General features: G+C 39.7%; 1 protein-coding gene across 2 annotated transcripts; it reads left to right on the forward strand.

Moving 5' to 3' along the window:
- The first annotated feature begins 183 nt into the window (after nt 1-183).
- On the forward strand, nt 184-23,326 carry STAM (signal transducing adaptor molecule). Of its 2 annotated transcripts, XM_060280792.2 has the most exons (15): nt 435-646; nt 8,116-8,293; nt 8,868-8,952; nt 11,884-11,959; nt 12,056-12,151; nt 13,377-13,523; nt 15,362-15,452; nt 15,740-15,932; nt 16,505-16,599; nt 18,186-18,274; nt 19,621-19,708; nt 19,945-19,999; nt 20,894-21,047; nt 21,633-21,808; nt 22,127-23,326. In XM_060280792.2, the coding sequence occupies exons 3-15, from the start codon at nt 8,885-8,887 to the stop codon at nt 22,365-22,367; spliced, it is 1,569 nt and encodes a 522-aa protein (XP_060136775.1). In that variant the 5' UTR covers nt 435-646; nt 8,116-8,293; nt 8,868-8,884; the 3' UTR covers nt 22,368-23,326. The 2 variants fall into 2 exon arrangements, with proteins under 2 accessions (XP_034985337.1, XP_060136775.1); XM_035129446.3 differs by lacking the exon at nt 8,116-8,293 and having other exon boundaries at nt 184-646.
- Nucleotides 23,327-23,912: the final 586 nt, after the last annotated feature.

Raw genomic sequence — 23,912 nt, forward strand, 5'->3', positions numbered from 1 at the left:
TTGCTATGCATTTACTCGGGTCCCACTTGCCTCGTCCAGGCTCCGCATCCCCACCTGGCAGACCAGGGATTCTTACAGACCTAGAACCCAGGAGATCTCATTGGAGGGGACGCAGCCGGCTTTCCTAAGCGCGCCTGAAGGGCCTTTTACTCCATTAACACATCCACACATTGTCTGGCAATCAGAAGCAGCCACGGAAGGTTGGGAAACTTGGGGGGGGGACGGGGAAGAGAGAGAGAGAAAAAAGACCGCTCTTTCCCAGGCGCTTCCCGTTGGGAAGCCGCGCTGTGTCCGCCTCGTCGTCAGGCAACTGCGGTAGACACCTCTTTTACCCCGCCGATCCCCGTCATGCACCGCGTGCCCGGAAGCGTCGGCGACTGTGGAGAACCAAGTGGACAGAGGGGGCGCGAGGAGGAGGAGGAGGGGGCGGCGGCGAGGGCGAGTGGGGGCGGAGCCTAAGCCTCTGCGGGGCCTCGCTCCGTCAGTCGCTGCTCTGAGGCGTCTGTTGCTGTTTGTTGTTTTCCGCCCAGGAGGGGCGGCAGGGAAGCTCGCCTTGCTCAGCCGCCGCCGCCGCCGCCGCTGCTCTCCCCCCGCAGCCCTGGGAAGATGCCGCTCTTCACCAGCAACCCATTCGACCAGGATGTGGGTGAGTCAGGAAGGAGGCCCGGGCAGTCAGCCGCCTCAGTCTGGGCCCGACCCACAGACTCCTCCTCGCCCTTCTGCCTCCCCCCCCTCCCACCCCATCGCCAGTCCGTCCTTCCTTCCTTCCTTCCTCCGTCGTCGGTACGACCCCCTCCCCATCTCCTCGCGGGGGTCGACCCGCCTCCCACCTGCCTGTTTTATCCCTGCACGAGGGTCCCGCCTCGCCTTTGTCAAGTTCCCTTTCCCATATGTCAGGCGGGGTGGGGCTTAGCTGTTGAAAGGCGCGTCATGTGCCTTTCCATCGCCTTTATTTTCATCTTTTAAAGCTGTTAGGTGCTAAGAGAAGACAAGGGGTCTCTTCCCCACCCCACCCCGCCACACTTTTTTATTTTACAGGGTTTTCTTTTAGGTTAAAATCCGCCCCAGAGCTCAGGAAACGTGTGGGTTGGTTCTCCTTTTATCGCTGCAGCAAATCTTAGGAGGTAGCTTAGGCTGACAGAGTGTGACTTGCCCAAAGAAGTGCAGTACATTAACAAGTTACACGTTCTTTCTTTAAATAAGTTGGTTACACTTGGTAGCTCTCAGCCCTTTCTATCTTTCTATCTTCTCTTCTCCTACTAAAGTACAGTGGTACCTCGGGTTACAGATGCTTCAGGTTTCAGATGCTTCAGGTTACAGACTCCGCTAACCCAGAAATACTACCTCGGGTTAAGAACTTTGCTTCAGGATAGGAACAGAAATCACGCGGCAGCATAGCTGCCAAGTTATCCCTTTTTAAAGGGATTTTCCATTATGCTGAATAGGCTTCCTCGCGAGAAAAGGGAAAACTTGGCAGCTATGCGCGGCAGCGGGAGGCCCCATTAGCTAAAGTGGTGCTTCAGGTTAAGAACGGACCTCCAGAACTAATTAAGTTCTTAACCCGAGGTACCACTGTAATTCCTCATTGAGTGCCTATCCAGTAACTTCTTGTTGTTGGGGCTGCTTCAGAATTCCTGTAAAAAGACGGATGTGATTTTTAGATGGGCTGCATACACATCATTTGTTTAAAGCCCTGACACCCCTCCTGGGAACTGCAGTTTGCTTCATGCACAGGTGCAGTTCTCAGCATCCTCAGCAAACTATGGCTCCCAAGGTTCACCAAAGGGGAAGCCATGGGCTTTAACTGTGTGCGGCTTCCTGTTCCAGTGGTTTGCCAGGCTGCATTTGCAGTTGCACACTGTTTTGTAGAAGGTCTTATGGGTTATAAAATCCTTACCCCCCTGATTAAAATTACTTGTCATAGATAGGGTTGGCTATGCACTTGGAGGTTACAGCCATCTGTGACCTACCAGTGTGTATATATATGGCCAGCTTTCTTTCCCACATACACAGGATCATTGTATGTTATGGTCTCTATGGTACATTCATAATACAATGTCTTCATTGTAGGAATTGTTTAAAATGACTCTGAATTGTTACCCATTCATATTTGGCTTACTTCTAAAATATCTTCTCTTTTTGGTAAGAGAAAGGGGAACTAAAGATCAAGAGGCTTGGGGTAGATAGGGTCAATACTGCACAGAATTTAACACTAATGACATTAATATGTTGGAAGCAGCTATATAATATGGAGAGAGGTAGCAGCTTTCGCAGTTGTAGTTTGATGACAACAGAGCTTTAGCAAGATTTTTTCAGCTGTAAGTTGGAATTCATTCAGCTCATGACTGGCTGACTTCAGTACAGTATTTATGTAGAGTCATCAGTGATTCATAGAAACGTGGATGTTTGTCACAAGGTCACACCTGTTAATGTGGGATAGTCTGAGAGAGCTGAAACAAAGTATGAATGCAACATGCAGCTTTTGTATTATGTCTTTAGATGCAGAAATCCAGGGAAAACTATTGTTTCTGAAGAGACTGAGCATAGAATGTCCAGCAAATAAGAACTTCCTTGTTCTGTCACTCCAAAGAGGGGCCACTGGACAGCTGAACACACAGTCTTATTCAGATGTTATTTTTTTTATCAAGATTTCCCTGGGGAAAGATTGGGAACAGACAAGTTCATATAGCAACTTTCCTGCCTGTCCTACACTTTCTTCCTACAGGGGAAATTAATGTGTCAGCATCAGGGGAGCTCCTGTGTTAAAAGAACTGGAATTTTAAGCTTCAAATGTTTGTTTCTCCCATAGTACAGAGAAGCAGGGAGAGGGAATGAATGTGTTTGCACAAGCCTTGAGACCTTCCAGTTTCACAGTATGTGTCAAAGGGATGTCCAGACAGGCCCTAGAAGTGGTCAGCCAGATGCTGCTGGGAACCTCAGAAATGAGGTGTGGTGGATGTAATGGCTGATTCATCATGGATCGCAATGAAGGATTGTGCACTACCATAAAATATATTTGATTTGTTTAGTATATCTCATGTAGCTCACTTATGAAGTTGTCCAGCACTCTAGTAATGTTTGAATTGAAGGTAGAAGAAACTGATGACATGCAAAAAACGTTTGTTTTTGTCAGAGCTTACACGGTGCTTCATTGAATTCCTTCTCTCCCTCTGTCCCACACTGTGTAGTGCTGTATGGATGAACTGTAGTGAGTCCAAGCAAAGCATTGGGTCCACAACTTTCATCCATCTCACTTTTCAGAGATTTGGTTCCCTTTCAGATAATTTTTGGTTGTTCCGTTACACATGCTAGAAAACCCAGTTTATGATAAACACTAGTAAGTTCCTAAAACAAGCCAGCTTCAAACCATTGCTTGCTAAGGTGACTTATGTAATTAACCTGTCAGCATTCCTTGTTCAAACAACATGACAAGCCAACATTATTTGAAAAGGATACTTTTTAACATTACTTTGTGAGCACAGTCACTGAACTCAAAAAGCTCACTACAGCACTGTCAAAAGTTGGTCCTTTTGGCTAAACATTTATAGTAAAAGGCTACATCTTGCATTAATAGTAAGTATTTAATTTTGTTTGGGAAGCAACACTGCAGATTCTATTCCTGAGAATGAATTCCATGGAGCAGCTAGACGAGAAGTCATGTAGCTTCAATATGACCGTCTTTTTCTTTCTTCAACTGAAAGAGCATTGTGGTGGTAGCCATAGCTTTCTTACCAGAGAAAGTTGTTGCGTGTCGAGACCCTGTAACCACCCCCTCAAGGAGGAATAAAAACACTAGGACACAGGATAAAAGGTTAATGTTAATGGGCAAATTTAGGCCACAACTTTATTGGTTACAGAATGTGAGCTGAGCGGAATTGGCTTAGGCATTGAGTAGACCAGGCTATATGTGACTCCTGCCTGCTGTGCAGGAAGTCTGGTAGGGTAAACCACCGGTAGGGGGAGCCCCGTCAATGCAAACCAACTTGAGCTCACCCCTGGGTTCCCGGAAGGGTCGTGGCATGGCCCTAGCCCCGCCCCGGGCTTCGGACAAGATCCACACCCCCAGATTCCTTTAACGGAATACACCTACGCATGGAGGGGCAGGCGATGGCCAGGCCTCCCCTCCCCCATCAGAAGGTCACCCAATGCCTAACCGCAAAACCTTACAAAGTTGTCACGATGTTGTTTAGCAAACTGGGCTTAACCAGGAAATCTGATCAGTGAAAAAAATATAGTTGTTTAGGTCAGAAGAGGGCAGAAAGTAAATCAGGATTTGCAATAGATTGGCAAGGATTCCTCACTTGGTTGTTAATTGCAACAACAAAATTTCCACTTATAATAGGCTGCTGGAATAAAAAAAAGTTGACTGGGCTTGGGGTTTCATATGAAAGGACTGGGAGTTCAGTTCTGGTAGTGAAAATTAAGTTCAAAGCCCAAAAGGTATTCAGAAATACATCCTGTTATTTAATTATTACTGTATATATTTTGCATGTGGCACTGCTTGGTAGATCCTTGTGTTGAAGTAAAAAAAACCAGGCCTGAAGTCTTCCCACAAGCCTGTGGGCAGAGTTTGATCCTTTTTAATGTAATTATTTTAATTAAATAAAATAAAGCCTCAAATTAATTTAGTGCTGCTTTGAATAATGTGTTGGTGTACCATAGTATACAGCATTTATAAGTTTTTAAATTAATAATACCAGGGATTATAGAAATAATGCAGTATTACATATTTCTAGTTTTACCACCATTGGGCTTCTGGCCTTTTTTGGTGTTGAAACACTGTGATGGCAGTCAAATGCTATTAAACCCACAAGGCTCACATGTCTTATTCCTGGGTCCTTGAATGCTATCTTACATTTTTTTAAAAAAAAATGTATAGGTTTTAACTTGCAGTTAGAATACTTAAGGTGGCTTTTTATTGCAAGGATTTATTTTGTTACAGATTTGTTTATTGTGGACAGCTGGTGCTTGACCTAATTACTGTTGAATATATATTAGTGTTGGTAGACAGGACAGTGCTTTGTTCTTCCTCTCCTACTAGAGGAGTGAGCCAGTCTGGGCTGATAGCAGTATTAGCATCTTGCAGGTTTACTATAGTCTGGAAGCTTTCAAAGGCAGAAATGCTGTTTTATGTCATTAGTCCTGGTTGAGGGAAGGTAAAGCATTTACTTTAACTTAAGTGGCAATAATGCCTGTCTTTGGGCAAGCCATGATGATATTTGGATGCAAAAGCTGTATTGGATATTAAAGTTATAGAAGACCCTTGCACATAGTACCCTTGCACATAGTACAAAATGGTTTAGTTTAATAATTCATGTACTAATAATTATTTATTTAAAATATTTTTAACTTTGTTGTGTGTGAAATATTATATTAAAAGATTAAGCAAAAAAATGGTAAGCTTGTGAAAGATACATGAGAATGAAAGCATGTGCCCAACTGCCATAGTGCTGAATTGCTGGTTTCCTGGCAGAGCAGGATATGCAGAACGGTCTCAGCTGCCTCAGCAGACTTTAAAGGGAAGGAACAGTAATGATAAGAAAGCAGTCTAATTCGGACTTCTGGTCTGCTGCGGAGGGAATGGCGGCGCACTCCGTGTTGTCCGAGTAAAGGATGACACGGTTCTGGCTGTTAGGGCTCCGGGGATGAGCGCCAGGGCTAGGCGCCCCCCCGAAAACCCCCACGGTTGAGTGGGGACCCCAGGGGTCCAGCAGAGCATTGGAGAATTTGCCGAAACTCCGACCTTCCCGTCACCGCTTTTGCGAGGGGGAAGGGGAAGAGGCTTGAGTCCGCTCACGGCTCCATCACATCCTACAGCCAAAGCCACAAGCTGTCACCATAAGCAGTGGAATTTCCAATTAGAGGTAAAAGCCAAATAAAGCTTTAGAGAAGAAATTAGGCATAAATTAATTGATTTGGCAAAACGGAAGCTAAAAAGGAAGTCAGCTTCTGTTTTCTGCGGACAGGCTCTGCAAGGGGACTTTTTGTGAATGGGAGCAGAGCACAGTAGCAGCAGCTAATGGAGACTTTTTAGCAACTTTGAAATACAAGAGATCTCCCCTCTTTTGGATACATATTGGTTACAATTATGTCTGGTTGCTCTTCAATAGAGTAACATTGACATACAAGCTGACAGTTGGACAGAGATACAATTTGACAGATTGATATCTGGCAGAGCAGCAAAAGACTCCTGTTTAAAAAGAGTTTTGGAAATGCAGGAATTAAAACTTTAAACCCTGGAATTTGGAGGCACAAACCGAAGCTAAGCAGGATAACTCTCTACCTATTTTGGGGGAGGAATTTCCCAGAAAGGAAAGAGAACCTGGAACAACTGGAGTTGGGTAACATGAAAATGATTACAGATGGTATATTACACCTGTAAAAATGGCAAAAATGTACAAAACCGGGTCAAACATATGTTGGAAATGTAAAGAAAAAGAAGGTACTTTATATCATATGTGGTGGGGATGTAGAGAAGTCAAAAAAATTGGGAGATGATATATAATGAATTGAAAAAGATGTTCAAAATGACATTTGTAAAAAAAAAAAACCAGAAGCATTTTTGTTAGGGATTCTAGGACAAGACCTGTCAAGGAAAACAAAGAACGTATTTATGTATGCTACAATAGCGGCAAGAGTCTTGTTAGCACAAAGATGGAAGAATGAGGAAATCCCAACAAAAGAACAGTGGCAAGAAAAACTGATGAGCTATGCGGAGTTGGCAAAGTTGACATATAAACTACGTGAGAAGGAAAACTGTGACTTCAAAGAAGAATGGGAACTTTTTTTTACAAACTATTTAAAAAGACAATAAAAGGATCTGGACTCCTTGGCAGGTTTTGAATAAATATCCACAATTTATTAGTAGAACCCATGATCTTATTGCCACAGAATAAGGCAATGATATGTACGATTTGATAACATGCAGAGAATAATATCTATAAACAACCCAGAGAGGGGAGCTGTCAGGAGACCACCAGGGATCAGTCTAATTCAACCCAGCCCCTGCCAAGACTCTTGTGCCTATATTACTGTTCAATCTGCTCTATATCTTGGAAATAAGGCAGGCTACAAACTGAAATGCATTCTTTTGATTATCAGTCTTGGAAGTTCTAACAGGTCATAAGACAGCTTTCTGACTTATCTTCTTCCCAGATTTTTTTTTTGGGGGGGTGGATGGGGGTGAAGTTTAATTTTTAGTAGAGATCGATGTAGCTTCATCTGGCTGTGTGCTAGTAGAAAGGAATTGATTTGGAAAGGAAAATATTATGTGTGTGCATAGCTGTCAACCAGAGGTTTCTTGAAGAACTAGAGCCATACAAGACTGTGTCCAAGATTGTTTGGAAAGCATTCTAGCCAGCTGACATTACAAAAAAATAAATCTGTCAATGAATTCATAAAAATAGTCTTGCTCATTGCAGAAGCAGCACTAACATTATACTGATGGCAGATCTTTGATTTCTTTGTAGAAAGACATACAAATTTGAGTTTATTATGCAAATCAAACCATTATCATCTTAATTCTGTTTTTAATGTATATTTAGGATTGTATATTGGGTATTTAACAAACTTAGGTTTTACAACTTAACGTTACTCCAGGACATACAGCAAATGGTTTATTTTTGGTAGTTACATTCCACTTGTAGCTATGTTGGATGCAATAGCATATGTATTGCAGAACACCTGAGGAATGCTTAAGGGCTTAAGTTCATTATGTACAGCCAAGTTTTGTGACTTGGAGGAAAACTGTTTTCTTTTTATTCTAGAACTGTATGTATTCAGAGGTTGAATTAGCAAACTGGCCAGCTAATGATAGCATGGGATTATCCAATCAGTTATAAAATGTTGAAACAGCTGGGAGTAGTGATACTACTGAATTTCAGAAACAGGAATGAAACCGTGAACTGAAGGTTTTGCTCATTGCTACTGCCTCTGGGACCAATTCCATTCCCCACTTGCAGAACTGATATGAAAGCATAACTGCCAAGTTATCCCTTATTTTAAGGGATTTTCTCTTATGCTGAATAGGCTTCCTCGCGAGAAAAGGGAAAACTTGGCAGCTATGTATGAAAGATGATTGATTGATCATTCTCCTTCCCCCAAACATATCCTTAGGAAAGAGAATGACAGTATGGAGAACTCCTGGATGTAGAGAGTTTCAAGCCTTGCCTGAAGCCTCCAATGCTGCGAGCTGCTCCCCATTGCTGTCCCTGCTTGTAAGGCAGTGATGGAGACCCTGTGGTCCACCAGATGTTGATGACCTCTTAATTCTCATAAGCCTGAGCCAGAAATGGTAAGAGTCCAACATCTGGAGGGCCACAGGTTCTTCAACTCTGTTGTAAAGGTTAGATCTGGAAAGAAGGAAGGGCTGGTAGCAGCAGAGGTATTACACAGTGGGCGAGGTGGTAAAGCCCAAACTGAATTGGCCTGTCCTAACTTGTTTCAAATTTTCCTAGCCCCACCTTTGGATCTGACTATAAGTCAGAGGAATTGTGTTTTTGAGCTACATTTCAAGGCAAAGTTCAAGCAAGTACATGATAGTGTAGATGATTATGATTGGCTTGCAGGATCTACTGGAGCGGCTGCAACAGAAATGTGTTGACTTGACAAACCAATGTGCTAATGTCTTGAGTAATGAGATGCCGCTATTGAACATGTTCACACCCTCAGAACTACAAGCGTGCTATGTTTTCTTCAGAGTTCATATATTGCTTTGTTTCAACCTGAATTTCATACAATGCTACATTAGTGTCAACATAATTCAGAGTAGAATGACCATATCAGTTTTGATGCATTTATATTTAGAGTTGATACTGAAGTTTCACTTACTTGGTAAAGTTCACCCCAAGCCTTTTTGTGTCATTTAGAAAAAGCAACCAGTGAAATGAATACTGCTGAAGACTGGGGGCTCATCTTAGATATTTGTGATAAAGTTGGACAGTCACGAACTGGGTAAGTATCCACTTCTTGTTTGAAACACTTCATTATTTTATTTGGAAGAAGCAGAAATAAAACTAGATAAGATCAAACTGCACGACACCTGCTGGGAAAACTAAGAAAACCAAATGTGTTAATGCCAAGTTATGTACACTGCAGTCATAGCCCTAGAATTTTCGAAAGGCACTGGAAATTTGGAGAGTGCTTTCAGCAGAATTGCTTATGTGACTAATGCATAGTATTTTCTAAAAAGTTTCATTAGAGACTTTATGTTGTGTTTTGCAGTATTTGTGTAACGCACTGCTGAAATCGGTTTGATATTTATATCTTGTTTCATCACCTTTTTTTGGCAGAAATTAAGCTCTTCTTGAATCTTCTTTCTGAAATGATCAAGCAGTCTACCATCTAAATTTTCCTCTGAGTTATCTAAATATTGTCACCTGTTGAATAAAGTGCTTCTTTTAAAAATAATTTCTCATACCATTTAAAAGCACTTTAGAAAGAGAGCTTAGAGCACACATCTCGTCTTAGCAGAACCATTTGGTTGATTGATGTAATTTATCAACTCAGTTTCCTCTCCCCTGTACCAATGTGTCATAGTATTGGCATGTGTAAGAATGTAGTGCGCTTTACAACTTGGTTCTGAAACTTTTTTTTTGCAGTTCTATATTGTAGGAGTTTTTAAACAAAATGTTTGGGATGTAACTCAAACCCATCATTACTGACATAATTAAATTGTCCTAAATTAATTAATTTTATGTCTAGCATCTGCATTATTCAAAAAAAAAAATGCTGAAAATGAAGGTTGCTTTGCCTAATTCCACCCTTAAAATGCTGTGCTACAGTCTCTCTAAGTGGAGTTTTAGTGAGAATATTACTTATGGTCTGTCTAATTTCCTTTCATCCAATAATTAATAACTTTTTCTTATCTGCAAGTGTTCTGTGGACTTAGTTCTGCTTAGTGCACTTAAACTTGAGCAATTTTAATCAATCTGGGAGTTGGGGGAGAAGGATGGATGTTGATATGAGAATTATCCTTTAGCTTACAGATTGGATAGATGGCAAATAGATCCCTTCAAATCTTGTCACTCCATGAATCAACTTTGCCTTACAGCATGAGAGTTTATTTCATTTAATATATTGTTAGGTTGCCTTTTAGGGTCAAACCTAAGGCAGCTTCAAACATATAAATACAGCCATCTGAGACTCTGGCTGATAATTTGATAAACACTTTAAATATAAGGCCTTGAATGTCATATTATTTTTTATAACTTAAGACTCAACAGGTTTGCTGGCTGCAAGAAAATGAAATATGTGCTGCTTATGGAATAGAGCATATATTTTAATTAAAGTATCACCATGAATGCTAGTTTTTAGTGCTAGCTTAATAGATTGTGATTATAAAGTGCTGGTCTATGGGCCTAATAAACTGATTGATTGATTGATTGATTGTGGTTATATTGATAAGTATTTTAAGTTTTGTTGAAGTTTTTTCCTATTTATTTGCATATGAGTTAATAAATGCAAATTATTCATTTTCCTTCTAATTATTTCTATAGAAAACTTGACAGCTGCTTCTTGGAATAAGACAAGTTCACAGTTTTGTACAGTGTGAAGTGACCATGCTATGTCACAGCATTTTCTATAATTAGTAGTGTTAAGTATGAAGCAGTGGTTTGTAAAACAGACACCACCAAATATAGATTACTCAAAGCTGCAGTGTAACTTAAACTACAGCTTCCTTTATGTGGCAGGGTATCAGTGCTTTATGTTAAAATGAAATCATGAATACACCCCCCAAAAAAGCTGCAAACATTTTTTTTTAAAAAAAGGAATCTCTTAAAGATAGAAATCTAAATGTTAGCTGCTATTTGTCATATTAGTCAATATTGTGCGAAACAGCTACCGGTAAATTTCCTCATTGGAGTTTTTTGAAAAAGCAGATGGGCCACATTTACTCTCCTTTTGCTCACTAAAACATGGCATGTATAATTGCATCTCCATACTTCAATAAATGCAGTATCTATTTCCTTCACATACAAAATATCTCTTGGGAGCAGTTAGTTACACTCTGACAGTAATGCAGTCTGTTAGCTTCTGGTCTTCTACAGTGACCTGTGTCTTCTCATACTTTCTTAGATGCTGAAACCTCTGTAAATAGGCTGCTGTCTGGGATGGCTAGAACATTGGCATTTGTACCTAATGCCTGAATCTTAAGTTTATCCATCCTTCTGTTTGAGTTGTTTGTCATTCAAGCCCTTTGTTGTAGAAGTTGGGCCAGGAAACGACTGATCTCTTGCTATTTTTGTTAGGTAGTGCACTCTGTGTGCTAAGAAACTCCAGATTCTAGCAAAGCCTCCCAAGTTCTACAGGGAGCTAACTTTGATACAGAATTGAACTGTTCATCTTGCCTAGAGAAAATTTGTTATGGAAAGTCAGGCTACAAAAATTCCCTGGACTGAGATGCCATAGGAGGATATACATAGGATAGAAGTACACCAATTTTGGCTTAGTGCATTAAACCAGTCATTATTTGTGGTCTCCACCAACCAAGACTTGCTACTTGCCATTGCCTTTTTCACTGGAATATTCTTGCATCAGAAAGCAAAAAAATCTCATTGAGGGAAATGAATACTGTATTATCTTTGCACAGGTTTTGTTGTTGTTGCAGAAAGCAACATCAGAATCTTGCAAAAGCCCTTGATCATTGCATTGAGGGTGTGCCACAGGAACTCTTGTGGCAAATTGTGTTATGGAGTGCCTCAGTCATTTTCAAACACATTTCCCTTAGCTGCTAGATTGTAAAAGAGGGTTTTGCTACCTCCCAAGTGGCTGAATCAAAAGCTTGCTCTTACTCTCTTGTTGTGTGTGTCCATCCCTTTCACTGTATTGCATATTGTTGTTTATGCCAGTATATTAAAAAAACCTGCTTATCTTATTTATCAGGCCTAAGGACTGTCTTCGGTCTATTATGAAGAGAGTGAACCACAAGGATCCCCATGTTGCTATGCAAGCGCTGACCGTATGTGGCCTTTGAAAAAAATAACTTTGCTTAATTTTCACGTTTTACTATAAAATACTTTAGTTCTAATCTCTCTCTCTCTTTCTCTCTCTCTAGCTTTTAGGAGCATGTGTCTCAAACTGCGGTAAAATATTTCATTTAGAAGTATGTTCAAGAGATTTTGCTAGTGAAGTAAGCAACGTGTTAAATAAGGTATTCTATTTTGAGTCTTTTAAATTTGGTTATGTCAAGTTAAATGAATCCTGAAGTGGGGTAAAATATATTTGGGCAATGGAGTCATAATATGGATGAAAAGAACCTTGTTTGTTGTTACAAAAACAAGAAGCATTTTGTGGCCCTTTAGTCCTCAAAAGCTTGTGCCATAAATTTGTTAAGTCTTTAAGGTACCAGAGGGCTCTTGCTTGTGACTTTAGAGTGGTTTCTGAGATAAAGTTGTTAATTTATAACACTTCCTCTGCCTTCTGATTTAACTTCTTGTTGTCAAATGAAATAGAAGTACTTTATTGTCACTGTACCACTTGTTTACAGTGAGATTAAACGAGCCCCCTCCCCCCATCTCTTAGTCCTTCTCACTCTGTGTGCTGTCGTAAGACCAGCAACCCCTAACATCAGCTGCAATGTTGCTGTCTTCCATTCAGCAGCCTCACGGCCCATGGGTAGAAACTATTCTTTAACCTGTTGGTGCGGCTGGCCCAAACTAGTGTTAGGTGGGTTTGGGTGATCTCCCAGAGACAGAATCTCATACTTGTCAGGACATCTCTCTTTCCTCTTGTCATCTGAATACAGTGTGTAGATGGCTGAGGATTAAGACTACGAGGACTCTCAGATTTTAGGGAAGCAGGTCACACCTATGGCTTGGGAAATCTGAGCCATTTTAGAGCTAGTTTGATCTGTAAATAAATGGAAAGCCTTTCTTAAATCCCGAAAGCTGCTAACTTAAATATATATCCTAGTATTGATTTCACATGGTGGCTCTATTTATATTTTAAAGGAGCGCTTAATGATTTGAAGTGTGTGTGGGGGGGGTAGATTTTAAACTGGTTTGGGGTTGATATGAACAAACATGGCAAACAATTTGTGCTTCTTTTTGAGGGTTATAATAAACAGCACTGAAATCAGTGTGAAAAGTTAGTCATTATGTTACATCAAACTGATTTAAGTGGGACCCAAGTGCAGTTAACATGGGCTAAAGCCAGTTTTGTTGCTATGACTCTGGAAATGGTTTTTTGCTAGTTGAATTTTTTTGGAGGGTTTTTTTTTTTAAAAAAAATTCTGTTCAGATTTTATTACATTATTTTTATACTTGTATTTTATTTGCCTTATTCAGTGGACATAGTCCAGAATGGCTGCTTATAAATAAATGGCTGCTTACAAATAAATATATTTGTAAACTATATTAGCATTATCCTTTTTACAGGGTCATCCAAAAGTCTGTGAAAAATTGAAAGCACTCATGGTGGAATGGACAGACGAATTCAAGAATGATCCCCAGCTTAGTCTGATATCTGCAATGATAAAGAACCTTAAGGAACAGGGTGTTATGTTTCCAGTTATTGGTTCACAGGTAAAGTGCTAATTTGCAAAAACTGTGGTTAATGTGAGATGTAATACTAAGAAGGCCTACGAATTATCAGTCTGCTGTTCTGCTTCCTGAATATAGCTGTTGTTGATTCTTTCCCGTGTCACTGTTCATAGAAATGCACACCAAATCATTGTTCTCAATGAAGCATCTCTTTCTCATTTTAAAACTCTCATCTTCTGATGCAGACCCTTAACAATGCCAGATTGACTTGGTGGCCATGGAAAAGTTAGAGAAGAAGGTCCAAACATTTTGTCTGCCAAAATGGTGTTGCTAGATTACAGCCTTAATTTACATGAGCGAAGATGAGAGCTTTGATATGTCAACGGCTTTCACTGAAATAAGTTTGAAATCATTAATACAGTGGTACCTCTACTTACGAATTTAATGCGTTCCGAACGCACATTTGTAAGTAGAAAAAAATTGTAAGTCGAATCCCATAGGAATGCATTGGGAGAAAAAATTCATAAGTCGAAGCAACCCTATCTAAACCGCATCCAAGATGGCGGACGGAGCTCCATTCGTAAGTAGAAACATTCGTAAGTAGAGTTATTCGTAAGTAGAGGTACCACTGTATATGGGTGGGCAACATGATTCTGAAAGTGCATATAGTCTCAATTTTTGAGTGGTGGAAATGTCAGCCCTACCCATCATTCTGAAGAACATCCATGTGGCTTCCAAGTTCATATCCTTTGTAATGGTTTAAGTTGTTATCTGAATATGGCTCAAGCCTACATCTTGGAAGGCAATAAGTGCAAATGATGCACGCTACCAGTCCATGTTTTCTTGATTATTTTCATGGCAAGGGGACGTGTGTGTAAAGCAGTGGTAGGCAATTTGTAGCTTTCCGATGTTGTTGGCCTGCAATTCCCATCAACCCCATTCAGTATATCCAATGGTATGGGAGTTGTAGTCTGGCAGTATCTGGGGGACTACAGCTTCTTAAAATAAGTAAGTAAGTAAATAAGTTTGCTCGCTTGCTTGCCAAATAATTAAATTTGGCAAGCCAAGGGCAGTTCACAATATAAAAACACAGAAATAGATAACTGACAAAACAGGTGCCCCCCTCCCAAGTTTAAAAGGCCATGGATTGTTTAATTAGCCACAGGTCTGGGAAAAGAGGAATGTAGAAATAATAATAATAATAATAATAATAATAATAATAATCATCATCATCATCATCATCATCATCATCATCATCATCATCATCATCTGTCCACTCTGGGCGGCTTCTAGAAGAATATAAAAACATAATAAAATATCAAACATTGAAAACTTCCTGATACAGGGCTGCCTTCAGATGTCTAAAACTTGTGTAGTAAGCTTCTCCATGATTGCTCCCCCTCCACTTCTTCACTGATCAGAGATTACAGCATCTGGGAGCAATGTTTCTAAGAAGAGAGGAGAAAGGGCCACAGAAAAGGCTGGTGAACCAGATGGCAAACCCACAAACCAGAGGTTCCCCATTCCCCAGCAAATACCACCTTGCTAATTTAACAGACCATTCACAAAATGTTCTATGACTTGTCAAGAATACTGTAACAGAAATTTACCCATGATTTCTAGTTGCCAGTTCAGATGTAACATGAGATGAGTTACACAGCTCATTTTGAGGAAGGTTTTTCATTTGCGTGCGCTGAGGTGACCACTAACCATTACTGCGAGATGAACTCTTAAAAGGTCAGCTTCCCCCGCCCCTTTCTCAAAATAAGCTGATTATTCCCCCCCCCCTAATATTTTTCTGATATGGTCACAAATGCTGGATTTAATACATTGCATTGAATTTTCAAATAACATCTACCCTCCCTCTTTGCTCCTGTAAGGCTGCAGAACAAGCAAAAGCAAGCCCAGCTCTAGTAGCCAAAGATCCTGGGATAGTAGCAAACAAGAAGGAGGAAGAGGATCTAGCTAAAGGTTGGTTATTGCTTGATCAGAATCTTCAAATGATCACATCTCATGATCGGGGCTCCAGATTTCAACCCCTCTCCCCACGGGCTGGATCCACATACTGTGAATAGAACAGTACCATTCCGATAGAGACGGAAGAGGGAGGTGATTATAGCAGATTCCCCCTGCCCTTTGAAGCTTCCAGCACCCCCTCAGTGCTGTCCCATAGGCTTCCCTCATGTGAATAAATTCAGAGAGAAATCCTTATTTTGTTTTTCCTGCTCTTAAGTTAGATTTATTACTTTTTTTCCCAGCTATTGAATTGTCACTTAAGGAACAAAGACAGCAACCAACGCCGCTTTCCACTCTTTATCCAAGCACCTCAAGCCTCTTAACTAATCACAAGCATGAGGGCCGAAAGGTTCGGGCTATTTATGACTTTGAAGCTGCTGAAGATAATGAACTAACATTTAAAGCTGGAGAACTTATCACTGTACTTGATGACAGGTAAATCTGCTGGAGTCCACAAATCACATTTGCATAGTAGATATTTGGGGCAGGCAGACTCGTGAAGCTGCAATTCACAGCTGACACTCTTGCAAGCTCCATTTACTAGCGCTTCTATTTTGTCAACCGTACAGGATTGTGATATAAATCTTGAAGCCCTTTTTGCATGCTTACTTCCAAAGAGACCCAGGAGTTTTATATCTTAACTTCATTGGATTGGATCCAGAGTATGTTGTCATTTCCATAAAAGTGAATCCTGTATTGTCTTTCTTTCCATATTGTAATGAACCAGAAGAAAAATCAAAGGCCCAAGTGGCTGCTAGAATGATGAAAGGGCCTCTTGAAATTCGTCCTTCAAGGTGGATAATGTTTTTGACCATTGAAATCTTCCTCTCACATGCATAGAATCATAGACTTGTAGAGTTGGAAGAGACCGTGAAGATCATCTAGTTCAGCCTCCTGCAATCCAGGAATCCTTTTGGCCAATGTGGTGCTCGAACCCACAACCCTGAGATTATGAGGCTGATGTTTTCCAATCTTTTATTTGTAATTCTTTTATTTCTAATCTATAGTGATCCAAACTGGTGGAAAGGTGAAACACATCAAGGGACAGGATTATTTCCTTCCAATTTTGTAACTGCTGATCTTACTGCTGAACCAGAAATGAGTGAGTAATGTAATGTTCACATAGAAAAGTGCATTGCTTTTAGCACGTTAAAGCTTAATACATCAAATGCAAGTCCCTGTTTTACACCCCTCTCTACATAGATTATATAATTTTACAAACAGTCTTAATAGTTATTTCTTGAATTGTTGGCTTTATTATTTGATGGGAACTTTTCATAATTTTGCCCTCTTAGAATAATTTATAATTTCATAATTTAGCCCTCTCAGAAGGACTATCTCATGTAATAGAAAGCTTGATACCCCCCTCTGCATATTTTCAAATATTGTTACAAATGCAGATAAGCAAAGAGGATGCCTTTTGTCTCCAGGAGAATACCCTGGGTAATGCTAGATATGGTCTATTCCCTTCACTGATCCCTTGATGCAGGGGGAAAGAAACATCAAAGAAAAGTATTCTGTAATTTTTTTAATGTGGGAATCTCTGATCGTGTGTGCCATCTTGCAAAGTCAGACAGGTTTTGTAAAAGGCTCCTGCTTCCACCATTCACTTATTCCTATTACGTTAGCATGCTATCCCCAAGACCCAGTCCAAAGGCAAGTTAGGGTTGTATTCAGTATAAGTCTTACTCTGAGTAGACCCATGGAAATTATTACCCACGACAAAATTAAGGCCGGTAATTTCATTTGGTCTACAGTAAGTAGGACTTAGTTGTCTACAACCCTTGGTTTAGAAAGCCTAGATATCCAAAACTTGAGTCCTTCCTAGCCTGAGTATAATATGAATAAAACATGAATGTCTAAACTTATGTGACGATGACCCATTTTATCTTCAATCTTATTTTCCCCCATTGGCTTTACTGGTGTGTGTGTTAGGTGGGTACTTCTACTTATCTTTGCTTAATTCTAAACGTGCATTGAGGCAGTACTGCATGTAATTTCAGTATTGTACAACTATACATGAAATATGTTTTTGAAAACGATTCCCTCATTCTCCCCCCCCCCATTTTTTTTTGGAAGATTCCAGTTATTGAAAACTTCAATATTAGCATAACGGTGAAGAGGCTTGAGTTATAACTCACTGGTCTGAATCTTAAATCTGCCATGCCCTAGTTGGTTTAACTCAGCACACTCCCTCTGAGCCTGTCTCCCCATCTGCAATGTGGGAGATTGCGATATTGATTAAACTTGTTATAACAATGATAAGAATGCATGTGAAGTGCGATGAATACTTGAAAGTACCTTGCAAATGTTAAGATGGTGATGATCATTTGTTAAAAAAACAGAAACAAAAACAAATATCTATAGACTAGCATCTGGATCCCGAGTGACTCCTGCACTCATGCACAGAGGTCCCACTTATTATACTCCCAAAGTCACACCCACCCAAGCTTTGAGTGGCACCATAAGAGGTGACTGTCAGAAATAAAATTTGTTCTTGCCACCATGTGTGAACAGCAGTGTTTTCCACTTGCTGGTGGTGATGCAGTATCTTGTTCACAGAATCATATTGAGACCAAATACCTTTATGTCATGAACTATAAACAAAATCCCTCGATTACATTTTTTCCCCCTCAGTTTAAAATTTTGTGTTTCTGTTCAGTATTCTGTCAACTTATATTTTCGCAGTGAAAACCGAGAAGAAAACCGTGCAATTTAGTGATGAAGTTCAAGTTGAAACAATTGAACCGGAGCCTGAACCAGCTTTTATTGATGAAGTAAGTACAAAAATGTAGACCAATAAGGGGTGTATGATATTATTTATAAAAAGTTTCAGTTTGAGACTTGGAAGCTTTTTTTTTTCAACTTACGCAAATACTAATGCTTTTCTTCATTTTTAAAATGTGATTAGATTTTTTATAATAACTTCAATTTTTTATAATAACTTCAAATATTTTTATTTTGAAGCAGAATATAATGGCTTTCTTGTGTCTCCCCATCTTTGTGCTTCACTTTCTGTCTTAATTTAAAGAGGTAAAAAACCAGGGGAAAAAAACCCTTGTCATATTCATAAATATTTGCAGTTGCAACACTAGGTGGCAGTGATGCTAGTATAAGTAACATTAACTACTGGCACTCCACTTCAGAAATTCTTATAGAGTGACAGTTGAAAGCAGCTTATGTGTGTGAACTTCTTGCGCAGTGTGTTGTGCACGTGGATGTATTATTATTTACTTGTATATCAAAATACTTGCATATAAAAAGTTGCAAAGAACCATGTTAGTAGATGTGCAGTTTCCAGAGAATGCTATTTCTATTGTATTCCAGTTAACTAATCAATTTAAATTATTTTAGTTTAGAAAAGTCTCCAATTAATTGACTCATTTATTTATTATTGTACGAACTTACAAAAACTGTGGATGAGAGGCAGCATCTTCGAAGAGGGAATGCTTCTTGCAGCACTTTAAAAATAAAGTGTGTGTCCCCCCCCCCTTCAGAACTATAATGCTGTGCAGTTTAGTGAATTAAGTAATTGAGGTCCGTATAATTTTAGATTATTTGTTTGGGTAACTACAGTATATGCATTACAAAAAATTTAGTTGGAAACTTCCACCAGGTGTGCATTAGGCAAGGCTCTTCATAGAAAGGACATCTTTATTGTTAAGACCCTGAGAGGAAAACATGCCTATTGTCAAACCTGCTTGTAGAATGTATTGTCAGTGCTGGCACTGTTTCTCTCATAGAATGACAGAACATTAACAGTAAATAAACAGTGCATGTAATGCGTTTATTAGAACACTTCAACTGTGCCCGTAGGAAAATGCAAATAGTTTCTCATGCTGAAGTGGACCCTGCACTTAATATTTCCGATTCAGCAGCCACCCATATGCTACATGCCAGACAACTTGTTAGAATTGAAAGTTTCTGATCTTTTGAAAGCACTTTCTGATATGTCATGGAGGTCTCCTGTTGGGAATTTTTTTTTTTTAATGCTGTTGGCTGTGCTGAAGTCATTGCGTGTGCTCAAGTTGCTGGGAGTGCCTAAAGTAATTCTTTGAAACATAAAATTATGGACTGCTCATAGATCTAAACCCAAATAAATAATGTGTGTGTCCTATTCCAGGATAAAATGGACCAACTGTTGCAGATGCTGCAAAGTGCAGATCCAGGTGATGACCAGCCAGACCTCCCAGAGCTGATCCACCTTGAAAGTAAGCTTTCTTTCCCCCTGTTCTGTCCTCATTGTCACAAACAAGTTCCCACCTAAGGACTAACAGGATGCTAACTCCATCATTTCTCTCAAATCTTTACTTGATTATCTCAAGTCATCTTGTTTGTTTTGTTGAAAGTCTTCTCTTTTGTATAATTTTTTTCTTAGCTAGCTTGATGTTCGTTATTAAAAAATTCTTGTGATTTATAGTTTTTTCTATTTACATTGTGTTTCTAGCAATGTGCCATCAAATGGGACCTCTCATTGATGAAAAGCTAGAAGATATTGACAGGTAAGAACAGATATCGAGAGAGAAACACCTGATATTGCAAAGCAGCAATTGTTTTGTTTTAACCACTTATGTGTCTTACTTCTGAACTTTGTAAGCTACTCTTGAATCCTTTTTGGACTAAACAATGGAATAAAAGACCCTTTAAATTAAATAAATAACTTTAAAATGAAATGGGTTTATAGAGATAGGGTAGCTATTTCAAAACAGAAGGTCTTGTGCATTTTCAGTAATGACAGCTAATGCCGCTTTTTTAAAGTTATGGACCAGACATTTGACCAGTATTTGTACATAGACAACTTTCTTTATATCCTGTAGTAATTCTTCATGGTAAGGACCACAATTCCATGCCCCCCCCCATTTGTGGTCATTTTCTCATAGTAGGAGGTATGGATGGCTTCCCTGGCAACTATCTGTTAGTTATCTTTGATTGCCTGTGTACTACTTTAGGCAGGCATTCAATTCTCTGTGTTACCTCCTTTCATGAAGTTTCCATGCCTGGTTCCCTGACATAAATTGAAACATCTGCTGTCTCTGTGTGGCATTTCTGTTCTTTAGGCAGTTGGAGGAAGAGGATGGAAGGTGCCTTAGTTGTTGCTGTCAAAAAGCATGAGAGCTCTCTTTCTCTTTTAAAGACTTGTGACTGCAACTTTACCCTTCCTCCATTTGCAGTAAAATGATGCCTCCTCCAGTGGATAATTCAGGGTTGGGGAGCCTGTGGGCATCCCAATGTTGTTGGGCTACAGTTCCCATCATCCCTGATCATTGCCTAGACTGGGGCTGATGGGAGTTGTATTCCAAAAGCACCTGGAGGTCCAGCCACCCTATGATTAACTATAAAGCTAGTATCTGTTTTGCATAAAATAATGTTCATTGATATTGAAATATTTCACTCAGGAAACATTCTGAGCTGTCAGAGCTCAATGTGAAAGTTATGGAGGCACTCTCATTATATACCAAGTTGATGAATGAGGATCCAATGTATTCAATGTACTCAAAACTACAAAACCAACAATATTATATGGCTCAGTCCGGTGTTTCTGGCTCTCAGGTATGTATTTGGAGGCCGTAAAGATATGAGGTAGATAATTGTGTTGTGCCATTGGTCCAAGAAACTGGTGGATAATGCATATAATTCAAGTGATAAAGCCAGTTATGTATAGTTGAACCCTTCAACATTAACATTTATAAATTAATAACCTGTGAGGCCTATGTTGGGTAATTATTTTCCTTCGTATTGTTGGGAAGCACTTAAACCTTAGTCTGGAGACAGCAGAGGGCTTCTGTACCAAATATGAGGAGGTTATATTATCTAACAGATTTCACAAAACATCATTTACTATGCCTCCCAATTCAAGAGACACAAGAAAATGCAACTTCCGTGCATTCTGGGAGGAACTGATCCAGGCTTGGAGTTTGTAAGGGTGGGGTTAAGCCCAGTGGTGTGGGGATGTTCACAATGGGGGGGGGTGTTAGAGTCATTAGTTAGCACTGTTTACATAAACTAGCTTTTAAAGTGGTGACTATTAAGATGGTTTCGAATCTTGTTTTTATGGCTTTAAGTGGAACAAAATAATAAGCATTAGTTGACATTAGCTTATTCCTGTGTTTATCTCTTCCCAATATGTGTTCTTAGGTTTATCCAGGACAACCTCAAAGCAATGCATATTTGGTGGCAGGAAATGCACAGATGGGTCATGTTCAAGCCTACAGTCTTCCATCAGAGCAACTACCACCTCTGAATCAAGGCACAATTACTCCAGCAGCAAGCTCTGGATTACCTAGTCAGCCAGTTCAGACATCTTACACAAAGTAATTGTGAAACTTCAAATATCCAAATCTTGCATGTAACGTTCGCTAGAAATGCTTAAGGGAAATAATAATTGACAACTTGATCTCTAAAGCTATCTTTGTGACACCTGCAGTATGTTTCGATTGGACATTGTGTTTCAGGTTACAGAAACCTCTGCTTTCCTTAGGTTTGCAAAACAGGATCAAAGCATGCGGTGGGGTGGGGTGGGGAGACCTGTTTGTTTGTTTTTAAATGAAGGGTCCAATTTTCATTTTTTTTGTTTTGTACCTATTATTAGTCTACTTACTCTTTTTTTCCCCTCTCACCCTTACCTCTAGCACAATGGTTGGTTCTGTTCCAGGAAGCACATATTCTAGCCAAGCTTCAGTCTACAGCCCACCCCCAGCTGCTACTGCTGATGTTGCTGCTTACCAGAATTCTGGAACTATATCTCAGGTGCCAAACTATAACTTAGTCGCCTCATCTCTGCCGCAGCCACCAGGCAGCCAACCACCACCACCACAGCAACAACCTCCATCATCACAACAAAATACTTATTCCCAGAAGGCACTACTATAGGATAGAGGACTTCTGATTCCTAATCTACTCTAACCTCTGCTGACGGCAGTTTACAATGTTATGAGTTTATTCCTTTAATATCTTAAACGTGGGTTATCCTCGGCTTAATAGGAATCTTTCTTGGTGAACAAGTATAATGATTCTATTTGCACTGACTTTTTAGGATTATTATTTTTTTAATTTGCAAAGGAATTAAAATACTTAGGACATTTAATTCCTTTAAAAATGCCTAAAATTGGTACAAGGTTATTTATGTCTGCTGAAACTGGCTAGTTTGTGACGAGTCAACTTGGCAAACTGTTGTGGCATATATGTTTATGTACATATAGTGTGTTTGTGTTAGTGGCCGTTTTGAATTACTATGGTGATCATGTGCATATATAACACAGTGTTAAAATAATTTACTGTTTTATTAATCATGAACAGATGGAACATGTTCATGGATTTTATAAGGATGTTTGTTCAAAGTGTAGGAGAAGGCTCTAACCTGCATATCACAAATACTTACTGGCTATGGATATGCTCTTGAAACTGAACTGCCTAGTTTTTTCATTAGTTGTACATTGAATGTGAGTGTGTCCTTCCTTCCCGTAGCCTTTGGGTGCTACTAGATGACACTATCTACCAAAGTAAGGGGTCTAGAACTTCAGGCACTCTGCATTCAGAAAAGATTCTGCTTTTATGAATAATGGTTTCAAAATAATAACTTGCAAGCTGCTAAACATATGGGACCATGAAACACATCTGAACCATTTTATCTTTATTGTTTAAATTATGTAACTTACATTTCCATGCTAGTTTTGTGTCACCTGAATGCTGAATAGTTATATTCTGTGTATGTTGGTGGAGATCACACCAAAGACAGAGAGGGGGCACTTTGGATGTGAGTGAGTGGCGTTTTTAAACTGGAACAAGAAGAAACACTACATTTATTAAAGTCTTGTTAAGGACTGCCATAATTGTCAGATTGCTTCGTTATGTGTATGGTGTTAAAATATTGTGGCCTTTTTATCCTTCGTAGTTTCTGTGTAGTCCCACAGTATGTCTTCTGCACCTAATGCAGATCATCTCCCAAGTACATCCGGAAGTTCTAGCCATGGAAATGGTGTTTATGCCCTCTGCTTTCATGGGGAGACTTCTGGTTAACTGTTCATGCCTTGAGCGGTGGAGCAAGCTTGGTTCTCTCTTCACAGCAGCTTGGGGAACATTTTCTGTAGAATTCATCAGCGAACTTTAGCATTTATCTGAACATAGTATAGTGGGTACCTCTTTCTCTCTTTGTTTTTGTTTTTTTTTAATTCCACTTATTTCTTTCTACCTGCAGGTTTGGCTGTTTTCCTGCAGGTATTTGTCTCTGTCTCTTGCTGCACACTTAGGGCATAGCTTTTTAGAAGTAGTGCCTGATAGGCATTTAAGAATTTCCCACCTTGCAGGAAACAATATTGGGCATTATGAGATCAATCAAACAATGGGTCTTTGATCTGTGAGTACAGAGGAGATAATCTGTTCACTATTGGCTCATTTGGCACCTGTTGTGGTACCCAC

The sequence above is a fragment of the Zootoca vivipara genome, chromosome 11 (assembly GCF_965207765.1).
Source record: "Zootoca vivipara chromosome 11, rZooViv2.hap1.1, whole genome shotgun sequence".
Classification (NCBI taxonomy): Eukaryota; Metazoa; Chordata; class Lepidosauria; order Squamata; family Lacertidae; genus Zootoca; species Zootoca vivipara.